Source organism: Aethalodelphis obliquidens, unplaced genomic scaffold (assembly GCF_003676395.1).
Source record: "Aethalodelphis obliquidens isolate GAN/ISIS:26980383/991018 unplaced genomic scaffold, ASM367639v1 scaffold7, whole genome shotgun sequence".
NCBI classification, from domain to species: Eukaryota; Metazoa; Chordata; class Mammalia; order Artiodactyla; family Delphinidae; genus Aethalodelphis; species Aethalodelphis obliquidens.
The window spans coordinates 22,315,717-22,333,825 of record NW_020837951.1 but is presented as its reverse complement, the minus strand read 5'-3'; the positions used below and the strand labels follow the sequence as shown (position 1 = coordinate 22,333,825).

The 18,109-nt window shown below is 40.7% G+C and overlaps 1 protein-coding gene across 2 annotated transcripts in view; it reads right to left on the bottom strand.

Moving 5' to 3' along the window:
* LPAR1 (lysophosphatidic acid receptor 1) overlaps positions 1–18,109 on the bottom strand; it is a 162,612-nt gene that overhangs the window by 47,450 nt on the left and 97,053 nt on the right. For both annotated transcript variants that reach the window (XM_027105234.1, XM_027105233.1), the window contains exon 3: positions 11,179–11,926. In XM_027105234.1, the coding sequence (XP_026961035.1) occupies positions 11,179–11,926 (748 nt within the window). The remainder of the gene's footprint in view (positions 1–11,178; positions 11,927–18,109) is intronic.

Sequence of the window (18,109 nt, the reverse complement as noted above, 5' to 3'; positions counted from 1 at the left end):
ATCTTCACTGAAATACATGAATAAAAAGTAGCTTCTCAGAGTATAAGACTCTAGTTTAGACCTCAAAGAAAAAAATAGCAAAGGTACAAACACAGGAAAAAAGATGATTTCTACGGAAAAACAAATTGTTAAGATACTTTTTTTCAAAGGGCATGACAAAGTATATGTAAAAGGAGAGAAAAATTCAGTTTTGAATTGAAGGTATACATTACCTGTTTGTAAACATATATAATTGCTGATAAATATAAGATTCTATAAAGCAGATATGTTCCTTTATTTCTAGACAACCCAAAATAAAAATCAGAAATATTAAATAAGTGAAAACCCTGTGTACTTAAATAGATCTCCAGGATAATACAGAAACCTGTAATACATAGAAAAAAAAATCTATGTATAGAGAGTTGATTGCCATTTAAAATGCTTTATTTCCCATCCAATGCCGTGTGTGTTGGAGTTGCCTCATAAAATACACAAAGCCAGTTAAATCTGAGTTTCAGATAAACAATGAATACTTTTGTTAGTATGAGTATGTCTCATGCAATTACTTATATTTGCTAAATATGGCAATTTGCATGCCTATATGTGTGTTCATCAGAAGTGTAAGTGTCCACAGCTCCAGGCAATGATCTTTCAAGTCCTGAAAACATACATGTCACTACAGAGCACGTCTTACTTGCTACAAGATGTTAATTTGCACACGCAGAAAAATCATCCCTTTCCTTATAGGTCAGTAACCATGCAAACTCATTTACTTCATAACCAATTTAATGTGAATCTGATTAACTACAGTCGATTCAAAAAATGAATTATACAGTGCAAAATGCAGGCAAAAAAATTATTAAGCACAATGTTGTCTTAAAATCATGCAAGCTTCCCCTTCCACCCCCCCAAAAATGCCAAATGGGTTATTTCCATATCTAAGTAACGTATTAATTGCAATATAAGGAAGTAACTGAATACTTAATTCAGAGTGCAAACAATAGCTAATAGTAGTAATTTCTTTGCTTGGGTTCACATGGCAAACTCCTATACAATATCTAAGATGTTATTCCTAAATCTCCTTCATCACGAAATATCCTGACATTGCCCAATCAGAAGACAGCACTTCCACAGCACCTTCCATATTTTATTTACCAAATTACATTGTTTTTATTTACTTAAATTATCCATTATGATCTCCTAAAATGAGAGCCGCTTGAGAACAGGGTCCATATTTTCACTGATCTCCGCTTTCCTACTCCTTAACAGAGGGCCTAGTACACATTCAATACATGTTTGTTAACAAAACAAACTATTGTTAACAAGCTCACACTGGAACTTAACCTAAAGAAATGCCATTGACAGGCAGGATGCGGAACTGCCTTATTACAACTACCTTTAAACAAATACTCCTTTGAATGAGACTCATTATTAAATCCCATTGAATTTCAAGCTACACAGGTATATCTCTATTGTTACTAGGGAACCTGTAAAATTCCATCCAGAATAAAAGGTGTAGTTCATTTATTCATTCAAAAAATATCTAGAGGGCTTCCCTGGTGGCGCAGTGGTTGGGAGTCCACCTGCCGATGCAGGGGACACGGGTTTGTGCCCCGGTCTGGGAAGATCCCACATGCCGCCGAGCGGCCGGGCCCGTGAGCCATGGCCGCTGAGCCTGCGTGTCCGGTGCCTGTGCTCCGCAATGGGAGAGGCCGCAGCAGTGAGAGGCCCGAGTACTGAAAAAAAAAAAAAAAAAAAAATCCAGAGTTTTCCAAGTGCTAGGCCCTGTTCTAGGGGCTGGGAAATAAGATAAAACCTTGCCATCACTGAATTCCCAAAACAATACTCCAAAGAGGTATGTAAAGTAGCAGTGAGAGATTAGAAGGGGAGTGAAATATCTTTTCCTTTCTAGGTGGATAGTGATGGGACCCAGACTAAAGGAATCGCAAGTGGTCTCACAATAAAGCTGGGACTCACTAGGGAACAGCAATAAGGTCTCATGACCCTATCCATTTGCCATTTCTTTCATTTATGCCAGACACAGTCTTTCACTTCAGATCAAAAGGAAACAGAATGGTGCCCTGAATGATGGCTGCGTTGCCAGCTGTGCCCTAAGCATGGCAGGTCCACCAAAAGGAGCTAATGACCCTTTCTAACAGATATTGACAAAGTGGCCTGTTCCATTTCAAAACTCATTTTAATGGCCAACACTATTTAACTGTTTAATCTGGAGACGTCCAGAGAGTTACCAGGTCAAAACTGTCATTTCTTATGGGGTAACAGGACTTTTCATACATATGGCTGAGGCTCAACAAATAAGACGCAGGCAACTCTGCAGTGCAGATGTATCTTTGGGAACGCAAAGGCCACTCAGAATAAAATTTACAGCCTGTTTTGGAGCCAAGAGCTGCTAAACCACAACAGTACTTTAATACCATGTCATAGAAATGAAGCACCATCACAGCCACCAAACCCACCATTGTATGTATGCTGGTGTGTGGATGAGTGGAGGTATGTCAGAGAGAAGACAGAAAGGGCGGGCAGGGCGCAGGGGGAGAAAAGGCACATGCAGACAAGACCTCATGGTAATGACAGTACTTGCTACCATTCAGTAAGTGTTTTACATTAGCCAGATCCTGTGCTAAGTGTGCTTTACATGAATTACCTCGTCTAATGCTCGTGATCACTTGATTATAGGAAGGTCCTACTATCCCTATGCTATTAATCCTGAAACTGAGGCTCAGAGACGTTCAGTCATTTCCTCAAGGCTATGAAACTAATAAGTGAGGGATCAGGATTCCAATTCTAAACTCTGGCCTATTTTATTCCGAATCGAAGCTCTCAAGCCCTAAGCAACAGTGATTTCCAGCGGCTGCCACAATTCCTTCAGGAAACCTTTGCATCTTCTATGACCTTTAAGGACGAGGACAAATGACTGTGTAAGGTTCATTCTGGGACTGACAGGCATCTCAGCGAGACGAGGTCTGAATCACTCTCATCAGACCTAAGGTAAGAAAGAGCTTCATGTTCTGCCTGCTCTGTCCACACCTCAGAAGAAACCCTGTTAGGTTCATGTGGTATTTTTGTTTTCTGTTTCTGTTTGAAAGTTTCTTCTGAGTAAAAATATTTGAATGGAGTTGGGCAACAAAAGGGTACAAAGAGCTGGTATTTGCAAGTTGTTTTCTCATCTGACCAGGCCCAGGATCTGGGGTCTGGGCAGCACTGTGGGGCTTCCGCAGGGACTCTCTCCTGACCACACCCGCAGTGCCAGCCAGCCCCGTGGCTCATCCAACAACAGAGGCTCTCATGAATGGTCTCACAGGTCCTTCCTCAAAGAGGCCTTAACAGGGACGCCGTGGGGACCTGAGGAGACTCGGGGTAGCTCTGGTTCCTCTTCAGAGCAACAGGATGTGCAGTTGGTCACCTGTGGTCAGGGAATAAGAGACTCTTGTGTCTAGTCCCTTCCCTTAGCAACAAGACCAACTGGGAAACCCTCCCTTCTTGCCACACAGCTCTCTACTGCAGTCATTTTTTTTAAAATCGTTTCTTTGAGACTCTCCTCTATCAATGTGCCGCTCCCTTTAATGGGGGAGAGTACACCTAAACCTAGTTATTCAAAAGCTGATATGGAGAAAAATCATAGTCCCTTGCTTTTACTCCAATTCTATTTCTACGTTTTCCACTAGAAAACTCTACGTGGCTGACCCACAGTAGTTATGTCCTTATCGTTTTATTTATAGAGTTATAAGTAGAACTCCAAATAACCTTGGAAATCAAATTGGCCAACTCCATCCTAGAGATGAAAGTACAGAGAAATTGCTGCACAGAGAAAGTGACTTGCCCAGAATCACCCAGACAGTTAATGACAAGAGTCAGGAGTAGATCCCAGAGGCATCCTGCCTCAATGAATGTAAGTGGGAAAACTACACACACACACACACACACACACACACACACACACACACACACACACACACACACACACACACACGGTAAAATAGAAACAATGAAAAACCAAGATAAATAAGAAACTAATACAATGCTGTTATGAAGAAAGCAAACAGGATGATAAGAAGGTGTTGGGACTTCCCTGGTGGCGCAGTGGATAAGACTCCGCACTCCCAATGCAGGGGGCCCGGGTTCGATCCCTGTTCAGGGAACTAGATCCCACATGCATGCTGCAACTAAGGAGCTGGTGAGCTGCAACTACGGAGCCCGCCTGCCACAGCTAAGACCCGGCGCAACCAAATAAATCGTAAAAGTTAAAAAAATAAAATTAAAAAAAATAAAGAGTATTAGTTTTAAAAAAATGTGTAAAAACTACATAATGTGCCAGTAATTCAGTTTCCAATGACTTTTATCAAAGCTTCATTTCAGAGATCACCAGCTGTTTATAATAAGGCCAAATTCAAGGGAACCCTTTCTGTGGGTTCCGGGTACCTTTATAGCCACAATGTTTACACCTAAACCTGGGTAGCCACGGAAATACATGTTGATGTTCACAGGGAAGAAAATGATGGAAGGTGTGGATGGAAATGAACAAGCTGGAGGCCTAGGCAGTAGGAACAGCACCTTACTGGAAGTTAACAAACCTAGTTCTCGGTTTGAGCCACCAGCTAACTCAGACCTAAATTTCTCAATTAACTTGGGAGCTTCGGTCCCTTTATTTGTAGGATTAGGAAGTTGGATAGCGTGATTTTTAAAGGACCTTTCAGCTCTAAAATTCTAAATCTGGACACAGATCCTTGCTTTAAAAAAAAAAAACGAAGAAGAAGTTGTTCTTTACTATGTTTACACAGTGGAACAAGTCCAGTGTTGAGCTCTACATTTACAAAGCCAAAAGAAAATGTAGAAAAAATAGAAACAAACAGAAAGCAGAGCCTAGAAGGAGAGTGACTGTACACCCTGGGTTGGCCAGACTAGTCTTGGTTTAGGCCTGTTGTCCCACTGTCCCAGTTAGTGCCTGTTTTCACTACCAGAAGTGTCTCAGTTTGGATGATAAATTATAGGGTTATCCCTATAAGGAACTGGTGTTCTTTATCTTAGGGAATCCTTTAGCATCTCTGATCACCTAAAGGCAGAAACTCAAACTCCTTAATACGTTATAAAGGCTCTAAGCCAAAACTCTATCCAGCATACCCATCACACGGTAATCACACCTGACTACTTTCAGTCCCCCAAAGGTGAGCTGTTGCTTAGCTTCTCCTCTCCCCCCACCCTACAGGAGGACAAGCTCCTCCACATGCATCAAGACCCAGCTCAATATTTCCTCCTGTGTGAGGCCTCCCTTCCCTCCACTCCACCCAGACATCAACTAGCACATGGACCCGACTGCTTTGCAACTCCTTCTCAGTCTCCTCTAACACGCTGTAAGCTCAGCAAAGAATGAAGTTTAAAAAGCAAAAATAAACAAATGGGACTACATCAAATGAAGAAGCTTCTGCACAGCAAAGAAAACCATCAACAAGACAAAAAGATAACCTACTAAATGGGAGAAGATACTTACAAATGATATATCTGGTAAGGAGTGAATACCCAAAACATATAAAAAACTCACACAACTCAACAACAACAACAACAAAAATCCGATTAAAAAATGGGCAGAGGAGCTGAACATACATTTTTTCCAAAGAAGACATACAGATAGCCAACAGGTACATGAAAAAATATTCAGATCACCAATTATTAGGAAATGCAAATCAAAACCAAAATGAGATATCACCTCACGCCTGTTAGAGGGACTGTTATCAAAAAGGCAAAAAAATAGGGCTTCCCTGGTGTCGCAGTGGTTGAGAGTCCGCCTGCCGATGCAGGGGACACGGGTTCGTGCCCTGGTCCAGGAAGATCCCACATGCCGCAGAGCGGCTGGGCCCGTGAGCCATGGCCGCTGAGCCTGCACTCCGCAACGAGAGAGGCCACAACAGCGAGAGGCCCGCGTACTGCAAAAAAAAAAAAAAAAGGCAAAAAGTAACAAGTGTTGGCGAGGATGTGGAGAAAAGGCAACCCTCCTACACTGTTGGTGGGAAATTGGTACAGTCACTATGAAAAACAGTAAGGAGAGTCCTCAAACATTAAGAGTAGAACTACCATATGATCCAGCTATCCCACTCCTGGCTATTTATCCAAAGAATATGAAAACACTAATTTGAAAAGATATATGCATCCCATGTTCATCACGGCATTATTTACAATAGCCAAGAGATGGAAACAATCTGAGTGCCCATCAACAGATGAATGGATAAAGAAGATTGTAGTATATATGTGTGTACACACACACACACACACACTGGAATACTACTCAGCCATAAAAAAGATGAAATCTTGTCATTTGCAACAACATGGATGGACCTTGAGGGTATTATGCTATGTGAAATAAGCCAGAGAAAGACAAATATATGATTTCTCTCACTGTGGAATTAAAAAAAAAGAATAAATCAAATAAAAACAAACACGTAGATACAGAGAACAGAGTAATGGTTACCAGAGGGGAGGGGTGGGGAGGAGGGTGAAACAGATAAAGGAGATCAACAGTATGGTGATGGATGGAAACTATATTTTTGGTGACGAGGATGCTGTAGAAATATAATGTTGTACACTCGAAACTTATATCATGTTATAAAACAATGTTGCCTCAATTTAAATAAATGGTATTTACCTTATTCATCTTTTTATCCTTTAGCACATAATTAGCACTCAACAATATGTTTGTTGAATTAAACTGAACAGAGAAGTACATAAAGATTTGCTTACAGGATATTCGCCAAATTATCCTTCATCAGAGTAATGAGAAAACAATGGGCTTAAACTCATCTGGCCCCAACTACTATTATTAATACCAGTAACAGTCTCTTATATGGCACGTGACCAGTGTCCTATGATAGAAGGTCATGGTCCACAACATTCTTACAGCTGGATTCCAGTTCTGCTACTTACAAAATAAGCACTCTTGAACAAGTTACTTACCCTATCTTAACTCAGTTCCCTCAGTAGAAAATGGGAGAAACACAACTTTCCTTGGTGTAAGGTTATAAACAGTGCATGAAGAGTAATGCCGAGTATTGACCCTGGCACAGGGTACGTAGGTAAAAAGCAGTAATTTAGCTTCAGTGGTGATCATTTCCAGCCAGAACAGATCCAACTAGAAAAAGTGTCTCTCTCTTCTTCCCCAAAGACATAGGCTCCACCTGGATTTATTTTGCTTTATTTTCCTCACTCTCTCCCACAATTAAGATGAAAAAACCTCTACACCATAACCATTATTTTCTCTTTCCAAATCCTGGTTTCCCTCTTCTCTAATCATCCCCAACAGAAGTGTCATCAGAAGGAACAGCGCAAGAAAGGCAAGGACTTACAACTCAAGATAGACTGTGGTCAAATAAGGAAGAACTTGACTACCACTCTGATTCAACCGTGGAACAGACTCAAAAGGAATTCTTGGTAAAATGTCAAGTGGGGAGAATTCAAGCCTGGGGAAGGATTACATGACTTCGCACTAGGACAATGAACCCTCAAGTTAACTACACCTTGAACTAAACACTCCTTCAATCAGAAGCAGTCAGTTACTGGTGCTCCAACACCAAAGAGTGGAAAAGGGCCAATGAGATGAGAGTCATAACGATCATGATCAGAAGCAAAAGGAGGAAAGGAATGCTCCCTGAAAGCTTTCTTCTACCCAGGAAATGAAGCACAGGCAGCTAGGCAGTATCAAGAGAAACAAATGGGATCACAATGTTTCAATTTAATAGCACAGTGCTGTTCAAACTTTATAAAACAATCCAGCATGTGCTGGTAGCTGTTTGTATTATAGAGAGACAGGATAGCATGGAGGTGAAAAACACATGGGCTCTGGAACCAGACTGCCTGAAACATATCCCAGCTCCTGTACTTAACTAGCTGTGTGATCTTGGGAAAGTTACTTAACCTCTCTGTGCCTCAGTTTTCACCTCTGAAAAATGAAGCTAACAAACCTAGACTCCACAGGGATGCTCTTTACAAAAACTCATTTCTAAGGCAGAGTAGCGCTAGGCACATGGTTAATGCTATATGTGTTTTACAAATAAAACTATTAAGATCCAGTACTCACTCAGGAGCAGCTTATACACAACCTTGTGCTTCAAAACTGCTGCTGGTATTGCCATCATAAATCTCAAAGCCCCTTTATTTTATATTGAGTCCTAGAAATTCAACTTGTTGACTAACAAATCCTTTTATTGAAGGATAAATAACCAATAAACACTGCTTTATTGAACCGAATAGGTCTAAAACCCAGAGGTCATTTTGACATGGTGAAATGGAAACCGAAGGTTTGACACTTAATCAAACTGTAATCACCCCCAGAATACATGAACAAAATACACATTATTTATTGAGCAGCCCTTGTGGTCGCTTTCCAAGCTGTTGTATTTGACTGGAAGGCACAAAACGTAATAGTGGTGCAGCTAGGTTTGGTTTCTGCCACACGACTGAACCAAGGGGCATCAACTTAGTGAATTCACTATGGCTTTCTCTGGTCCTCAGTTCTGAAGGCTCAAAAACCTGGTTTTGTCACCACATTCATTCATTCAACAGTTATTTTATAAGCACCTACTTTGTGCCACATCCCACAACAGGTAATGTGGAGAAACTGGACAACACATCATCACACTTCCTGCTCACAGCCGCAGAGCTGACAGTCTGGCAGAGAAGACATTAAAAAACCGAACGTGCACCACAAAAAAACCTGATGGTCAATAAACTTGTTCCTACAAGACCAACCCATCTTTCGCATGCAGGCACGACTACATAGAATTCAAGCAGGGGAGGACGTTGTACAAATGGTAACAGGCACCAACTTGACAAACACCTGGCTGTTTAGGGTGGTGAATGACCTATTCCGAGCCCTGCCCCTTCTCCCATTCTTGCTGCTTTTCTCTGCAAGGTTACAGTCCATTTATTTAATTTCTCCTTCCTATACTACAATCCCATACACATCTTGCCTCACCAAATTTCTTTGCCTATCACCCTGATGGGAGTTCTCCATGTTCTAAACTTCTTCCATCACACATCTATAGAGATAATGCCATTTATTCCAGAGGCAGCTACATGTATTCAATCTTTGTGGAGCCCACTAGTTTAACCTCAGAAACCAGCGTTATATTCTGTTATTTTCAAGTCTGGGGTTGGTGTGGTAGGGCAGAAGGGGCATTTAGGGTCAACGTGCACTGAAACTGTGGCCCCATAAACCCTCAAAATAATTCTCGGGCTTTCCTGGTGGCGCAGTGGTTGAGAGTCTGCCTGCCAATGCAGGGGACACGGGTTCGTGCCCCAGTCTGGGAAGATCCCACATGCCGCGGGGCGGCTAGGCCCGTGAGCCATGGCCGCTGAGCCTGCGCGTCCGGAGTCTGTGCTCCGCAACGGGAGAGGCCACAACAGTGAGAGGCCCGCATACCGCACACACACACACACGAAAATAATAATAATAATTCTCACTTAACCTGCAAAACCACCCAATGAGGCACAAAAGTTAATTTTATATGAATCGTTAAGCATACTACACACCGGAAAATGCTAGGCATTATACAAAGGTCAAAATTCAAACAAGAACTTAGCAGGTTCATAGTCCAAGTTCAGCAGTCATTTTCTGCTGGTGGTTCTATGAACTACAAGCAGTACTTGAGATGATACTAGAAAAAGTGCACCCGTATGAAAAGTTTCAACCAACATTGAGATCAGCAGTAAACAAACAAATACTTGAGTCAATACAGAAGTGAAATCTCTCATGTTATTTAATTTCATACAAAAAATAGCATCCACGGTAAACAAAGATGTGCTTCATCCCTATCATGGAGAATGTGTACTTGGGGCACAGGTATGTTCAAGGCTTTTGTTGCTAATTAAACATAGAGGGAAATCATTTTTATACTTCTACTGAACTTTGTTGGATGGAATAAGAAAATTTCACATCTGAGGTGGTGGATGCCTCAGTGGGGATACTACCTACACGTGCCAGTTAGTTACAGACAGGGCTTTAGTTGTGTCGGCAATCCCAAGGCCTGGTCTTTATTCTTAGAGCCATAATTAGGGCTCTCTTTCCTGGGGCTAAGATTAAAGTAGCTCCCAGAGTTTCAGAGGAGCCACACCATCCCAGGTTCCATCCACTCAACCCTGCTTTACAAACTGGAACAAAGAGCATTAGAGGAACTTTCCACTGAATTTCAATGGAGAAAGATGAACTACTAAAGATTTTTTAAAAGATACTTTTAAAATGTGATCAGACATTAACCCAAATATAGCCCATGGAGAAAATGTAATTCAATAGGGTAATTATTTAAAATTCTCACTGGGTGAACTTTAAAAATAGGCCCTCTAAGCTCCAAAAGAAATGTTCTGTGTATGCTGTCTTCATGGACACATTTCCGGGAGTTAGCACAGGGCCTGGAACGTATGAGGTTCTCTTTAACTATTTTCTGAATACATAAACGAATAAATATATTCCTTGTGATCATTAACCATGAATTTTTCACCCAGGAAAAACAACAGTTATTTAAAGGCAAAAGTTATTCGAGTATACATTACATAAAAGAATAAAATCCTGCTTTTCACCTTGAAATATGAATTAACTTCCACCACTAAAAACCGAAAATTAATGGAAAAAAAGTAAGTTTTCATACAGGTGACTGTCAGAGATGGTATTAATTCCAACCCATTTTGTGCAATAAATCTATACAAAAACTTGATATACTTACCTACGTGTGTGCAGTAACAATGACAGAAAGTGAAAGACTCCTTATTTGGAAACAGACTCATAAAAATAGCTATGTGTGAAAGCATATACGTGGGACAGTAAGAACACTTTCTGAGAATCTGTAATAAAGAGACTACAGGCAAAAGTTCCACAATTTGGGCTGTAATAAAACCTTTCAAAAGCTGATATCCTTCAATACTTGATAGCCAAACTCGTCAATGACATCTTCCACATCACCATGATTTATAACACATCACTGAGACATTATTTCCCTGAAACCAGTTCTGTAATTATAGAAAGACTGGGATGCTGACTTCATCATAAACATTTGCTATAAAGGTGCCATGTCCCCTTGTAATTCCTGCATATATACCCGCTGATGTTCACACTGTTGCTTACCACTATCATAAACTACCCTGGTTTGTATTAAGACATCGAGAATCCGTAAAGTAAGTTACAGTCAAGACACAACTCACCGAGCACGATGACCACAGTCTTCAGAAGACTCATCATGGTATCCCGATTGCGCCGCGGCCCAGAACTATGCCGAGACATCCTCATAGTCCTCTGGCGAACGTAGCCAAAGATATGAGCATAGAGAACCACCATGACGACAAAGGTCACCAAGTTGAAAATGGCCCAGAAGACCAAGTAAGAGTCACTGTAGAGGGGTGCCATGTTGGAACAGTTTTCAATATCACAGATGCAGTTCCAGCCCACACTGGGTATGGCCCCCATAACAATGGCCATGGTCCAGATGACCACAATCACCACCACCACCCGCCGGTTGCTCATCCGCGTGTGGAGCTGCATGCGGAAAACCGTAATATGCCTCTCGATTGCAATGGCCAGTAGGTTGGCCACAGAGGCTGTCAGGCTGGTGTCAATGAGGCCCTGACGCAGGAGCCACGTGCTAACAGTCAGTCTCCGAGTATTGGGTCCTGTGTTGAACATTAGGTAGAAGTAGGCCAACCCAGCAAAGAAGTCCGCAGCAGCCAGATTCGCCATTAAGTAATAAATAGGAAAATGGAAGCGGCGGTTGACATAGATCGCCACCATGACCAGCAGGTTGGCCAACATGATGAAGATACAGACGGTGATTCCAAGTCCCATCACCAGCTTGCTAACTGTGTTCCATTCTGTGGCAAGGTACTTTCCACTCCGGTTATAAAAGAAGGCGATGGACTCATTGTAGAAGCACTGTGGTTCATTCATGGCTGTGAACTAAAAGAGAAAGGAAGAGAGGTTAAAAAAGAGAAAAACCATGGACCCAAATTTAAAGATGTGTAGATAACGCAAGTCTTCTACGGTAAATGTGGCCAAAAAAGAGCAAAAGCAAAGAATTTGAAAATCTGATCCTGTGTAATGTTCTATGATTATGTTGAAACCCCAAGGTTTCTTTCTGTTTTACTGTTCTCGAGATTAAAGACAGTTGGAGTTAAATAAATGACAAGGTCTGTGCTTGGTGGTTGCACATCATTGAAGTCTACTAGAAAAGCCACACGGCCCAGAAATCATGCCTAAAATACATGAGACAGATGAGAATTTTGCAGAGCGTTGCAACGGGAATATTTACCATAGTGAAATCTATTTTGGCCCGTTATTTAGGGAATCTGTAAACACAGATGGTTTATAGATAGGGTATTATTGCCCTATTATTCTGCATTTCTGTTCTCACATAGTATGTTCAATCTGTGTCAGATATCTTGTAACGCAAGTCCCCACAAGGACCATCAGTCCCAACATTTCAAAGAGGTCACTATGCATCAAAGCTACTATGCCCAAAGCCAGCATTTGCTGGTTCAACATTCCTGTGGTCAGCACTGTCTTCCCCCACAACTCCTTACCCCAGAATAGCATTCATCAAACAATCTATGACGTTTGAGAACGTTTTTCTTCTTGGAGGACATAAGAAATATGTAACTAATGTAACCCTCAGAGAGCAGTTCATACTTTGACACTGCTCTAAAAGTACACCTTCTAAAATGTTGAGTGATAATGTTTCATTATGTGTTTTCTTATTTTTAACATCATCAATCAGAATATATTTGCTTATGAACTACTTATACTCTCACTTGAATTCTAAAGGATTGAGGAAGTTTCTAATAGAATGATATAGGTGTCAATAAAACTATTAAAACAAAATTAGAAAGGAAAAAGTAACACGGAGGGCTTCCCTGGCGGCGCAGTGGTTGAGAGTCCGCCTGCCGATGCAGGGGACACGGGTTCGTGCCCCAGTCCGGGAAGATCCCACATGCCGCGGAGCGGCTGGGCCCGTGAGCCATGGCCGCTGAGCCTGCGCGTCCGGAGCTTGTGCTCCGCAACGGGAGAGGCCACACAGTGAGAGGCCCGTGTACCGCAAAAAAAAAAAAAAAAAAAAAGTAACACGGAGAAACTAGAAAATTACACATCAAATAGAATAAATCACCCTTCCTAAAGCCTTAGGTTTGTCTGTGACTCCTAAAATTAGAGAATATTTCTTGAAGATAGCTCACATCCAACATTTTTCTTCATATCTTGCACTGCATTTAGTAAATTACCTAGCAAATATGACAGTTCTAACCACTATTTTTGATAGGATATTCTACCGAATATCCGTGAGTTGTGCCTTAATGTTTACCAAACACAGAAAGTTCCAAAACAGTGTGTGAAACTCTTCTTGAATGGTTAATCTCCTGACCTGTCCAGACATCTAGGGTCTCTTTCCTCATTTAGACTAAATAGCTTTTAGGTTATGCTTCTATAATAATCACTCTTACCATGTTGTATAATTATGTATCACCTTGTTTCTTAAAAAGATGATAGTCCAGGGGAAGAGTGAAGACCTTGTCTTACACATCTTGGTATCTAATGTACCTTCCACAGAGCCCCACTCATTGGCGATCTGAGAACTTGTGATGTTCCATTCCACTCCAAATCTTGCCATCACTCTGGGTATCTCATCTAATTTTCTAGCCTCTCAGTTTCTTGACCTCATCTTTCATGACTTTCTATTCCATTACAACTCAGCTGCCCACTTCCAAGGTCACACCCTGGACTCTGTAACCACTCAGAACTGTCTCCCTTTGGAAATAATCGATTGATACATTCTAATACTCTTTCCATTCTAATTACTCTTCCCATTCTTCCAAATTTATACATTCTGAGTACTCCCTTCCCATTCTTCCAAATTTCTCAATTGATCCCCCTACATCAGTTCTTTGAAGCCACCTATTTCCTTAAGCATCCTACTTTTTCCCAATGGATCACCTCCCTATCTTCCCCCTTTTCCCTATCTGGCTTAGGTCCCATAGGATATCGTTTCAACCTCTTTTTTTTTTTTTTGCTAACGCAAGAACACAGTCTCTTCTTGAAGACTTTGAGGTCAGATGTCCTTCAGAATTCAAAAATTTGCCAGTTTTAAGAACAGTTATAGAGGACATAATCTATGTTTGACGTAACAGCCCCACCAAAATCTGAGACAGCACTCCATAATGATACACGTTAATCTCTAAAGTAAAACATATGAATATATACACTAAGTTTGATAAATAAAGGTTATAAGTAGCCTCATATCTATTCATTCAGAGCAACTTTTGCCACTGCGTTAAGAAAAAATCATCAGTTTTCAGATCTTCTTAAATGTTATAGTTTCAGATAAGGAAGTAGAGACCTTTATCTTTTAATCTACTTGCTCCACTGCACTTCTGTAACAATTTCTTAGAATAACACCAGTCTTGGATGAATGCAATTGGTTCCCACTTCCACACCTACACCAAGGCTTCTGAGAAATGTTAGAGAAAAATCAACATATCTGGCAGATTGATTCTGCTATAAATTCACATGATGTCTTGCCTCAACTGAGAATTTAATGCCACAAGAAATCTGATTTTCCCCCTAATTATTATTCTGTATCTTCTTCACAGTAAATACTCTAAATTTATTATTCTCTTTCGAGTCTCACCTTCCCTCTCTCCAGCAGCAGTTGCCAAAAGAGGAAACTTAGAAATCATCAGACTGAAACTCTTTTTCCTTTAAAATTACCTATTCAAAAACCCATTTTTTTCTTCCCCTTCTGTTACAATGGAAAAGGTGTACCCTTTGCCATCCAAGTGTTCTGAATCCCATCCATTCTTACTATTTCCAGAATCTTGTTCTATAAATTGCTTTCTTTCTTCAAGTCCCTCCTCACTCCTTCTCCTCTCTCTTGAATCTTTCCTATCCATATACAAGTAAGTTTAATCTCTACCAAAGACAGGAAGGAAGGAAAGAAGGGAGGGAGGGAGGGAGGGGGGGGAAAGAGAGAGAGAGAGAGAGAGAGAGAGAGAGAGGGAGAGAGGGAGAGAGGGAGAGAGGGAGAGAGGGAGAGAGGGAGGGAGGGAGAGAGGGAGGGAGAAAGAAAGAAAGAAATCCCCATATAACTTCCTGTTTGGCTTCCAGCTCTGATGATTTTTCCCCTTCATAGCCAATTGCTCTCCAGTGTCTCACTGGACACACACAAATTTCTCAATTACCTATGGTACAGCTTCTCCCCCTTCCCCTCCATCAAACCCACTCTAGTCAATTCTTGAGTTTCACATTAACTTCCCCAAATCACACCAATCTGGTGGCTGTTCCAATGGAAATTTTTCAGTTCTCACCTTACTAACCCCTCAAAGCATCAGATACATGACTGGGAGCCTCTTTTTTAGAAAATTCTCTTTCTTTAGCTATCATGACATCATACTATCCTGGCTCTTGATCTCTCTCTCCCTGGTTGGTCCTTCTCAGTCATTTCTGAGGTTCCCCATCCTCTGTGCAACATTACTGTTTCTACCCTATATTCTCATTCAACACACTTTCATTGAGTTTTCTAATATGTCTTCCAAGATTTCAATTATCTTATATATCTCAAATACTCCCACATCTACATATTTGACCCTTATTTCTTTCCTTAGCTCTAAGCAAATACCAAATTGCCCACTGTTATCTCTGACAACCTCATAATTACTTCTGTCTCTGTGTTCAAAACCAAGCTCAAACTTATAACCTTCCCCAACTTGTTCCTCCCGCGGTCACTATTTCAGAGGCTAGAGAACCACTATCTTTCTAGTGGCCTGAATGCTAAACGTGGGAATTCCTTTTCCCCTCATCTTCATCATTTAACCAATAACCATACCCTGTAACTTCTCCTTCCTAAGTATCTGTTCAACCTGTTTACTATTCCATCCTCATGGCCACCAGCATTACTACTACACTGGCTTCCTAGGTGTTCTTTCTACCTAGCACCAATCTCTTCTCTAGTGATCTTTCTAAAAGACAAAGTTGCCCAAACTGTTCCTCTACTAAAAACGCTTCAATGGCTAACAAGTGCACTTAAGCTAAAACTCCATACTCTTCAACCACCTTATCTGGCCTCCTTATCAGGCCTCTCCAGCCTCAACTCAAGCTATTAATGACTTTAAACTCTCTGCTTCAGCTCTATTTAATATACTGTGCTCTCTCTCACCTCTGGTTCTCAGCATCGCTGAGAACAGAGGTTTTCTGCATCAGCACCCAGAGGGTTTGTAAAACACAGCTTGATGACCACATCTGTCTGATTTAGCAGATCTGAGGTGGGGCCCCACATGATGCTGATGCTCCTGGGCTAAGGACCACACTTTGAATACCACTGGCCTAGAACAATCTTCCCCCCATTTTCACCTTATACTCATTCTTCATGTACCAGTTGAAATATTATCATTTCCAGTCATTCTCCCCAGATCTTCCCATGTCTGGGCAAGGTGCCTCCTACCACAGTTCCCTGCATTACTCCTATAACAACACTTAACCACACTGTATAATAATTGCTTCACTATCTATTGACACCTCCCCACACTAGGCTGTAAGCATTATGACGGTAGAGATTCTAGCTTTCTCGTTCACTGTTGTATAGCATCCAACTATTAGATTAGATTCTAAATATATACTGATTGCTTTAATAAATCAAAGATAATTCAAAAAACGTTTATACTTCACAAGTTTTCTTTCTGCAAAGGATATTAAAAAAATCATAAATATTATATAAATGAAAATTCTGTTCTTTCCTTTAGCCCCTGTAACCATTTACTTTCTCCGGACAGAGAAATTTCTTAATCAAACAGGAAGCATGTAGTATTTCACAGCATTCCAACTTCTAAACACCAACTGCCAACGAAGTCAAGCAGTGATATGAACAGCTTCTTTGCTTTTCCCACATAGAAAAACCATATAATTAAGAATGACAAAATAAAGTATAAATTGTCTTTTTAAGCCACAATATGCTAAGATGAATAAAACTGAAAAATTTTCTCTGAAGGTATCCAGTGTTTACTCAGCAAATGGCATGTGAGCTGGTTCTATTCCATCTCTTATCTCTCAAAAATTGAGTAGCGATACCATAAAAACCATACCGTATTTAATGACATAACTTACATGATTTTTTGAACCTCTCAGTTTTACCATCTGTTAAGTGAGGAAATTGGACTAAATTATACATAAGGTCTATTTCAGATTTAAAAGTCTATACTAAGAATATTGTGGGTTAGAACTCTATAGTTAATCAAATTGCCAACTAAATATTAAAGCAGTAGAAAATATACCAGGAATTAAAAATAGCAAGGGTAGAATATACCTGAGAAAAACTTCAGGAATTTCAGCTAGATTTAGTACAACAGGACTGAATTGAAAGAAGAATTAAAACTTTTCTCCTATCATCTGCAAAAAGCAGCAGATCTGGAGAATAAGTGAAGGATACCCTGGCAGCATCTTCAATGGCAGTCACAAGGGTAGTGTGAAAGTGCTTCTTTCCTTTTTCAGGACCTGATGGATTTAGGCAGAAGCCCACATCGAGCTCTGAGAGAATGCAATTCAACTGTGCTTGGACTACAAGACATTCAGGTAGTCATGGTTATAATGATATGGCAAACAGAAAAAATTAGCCAACACAATGGGGAGAAAACAATCTCAGAGGAGGAGATGACCATCCTAAAGGATAACAGAAAATACCTCCCCTTGAAGCAGATTTATTAAAAAAGAAAAAGGGGGGGAATGGAAAAGATTAAATACTAGGATATTTCTGATCTGATCCTCAAAATGCTTTGTTAGGGTACAAGCACTGAAAAGAGAGCCAGCCATTACGAAGACAAAAAAAAAATTTTTTTTTCAGAAAAAACTACATAGAGATTATATTAGCTTCCCATTGCTACTGTAACAGATGGCCACAAATTTAGTAGCTTAAAAAGACAAATTTATTTTCTTACAGTTCTGGAGGTCAGAAGTCCGAAGTGGGGCTCACTGGGCTAAATCAAGGTGCTGGCAAGACTGTGTTCCTTTCCAGAGGCTCTAGAAGAGAATTTTTCTGTCTTTTCCCACTTGCAGAGACGGCCCACATTCTTTGTCTCCTGGCCCCATTCCAGCTTCAAAGCCAGC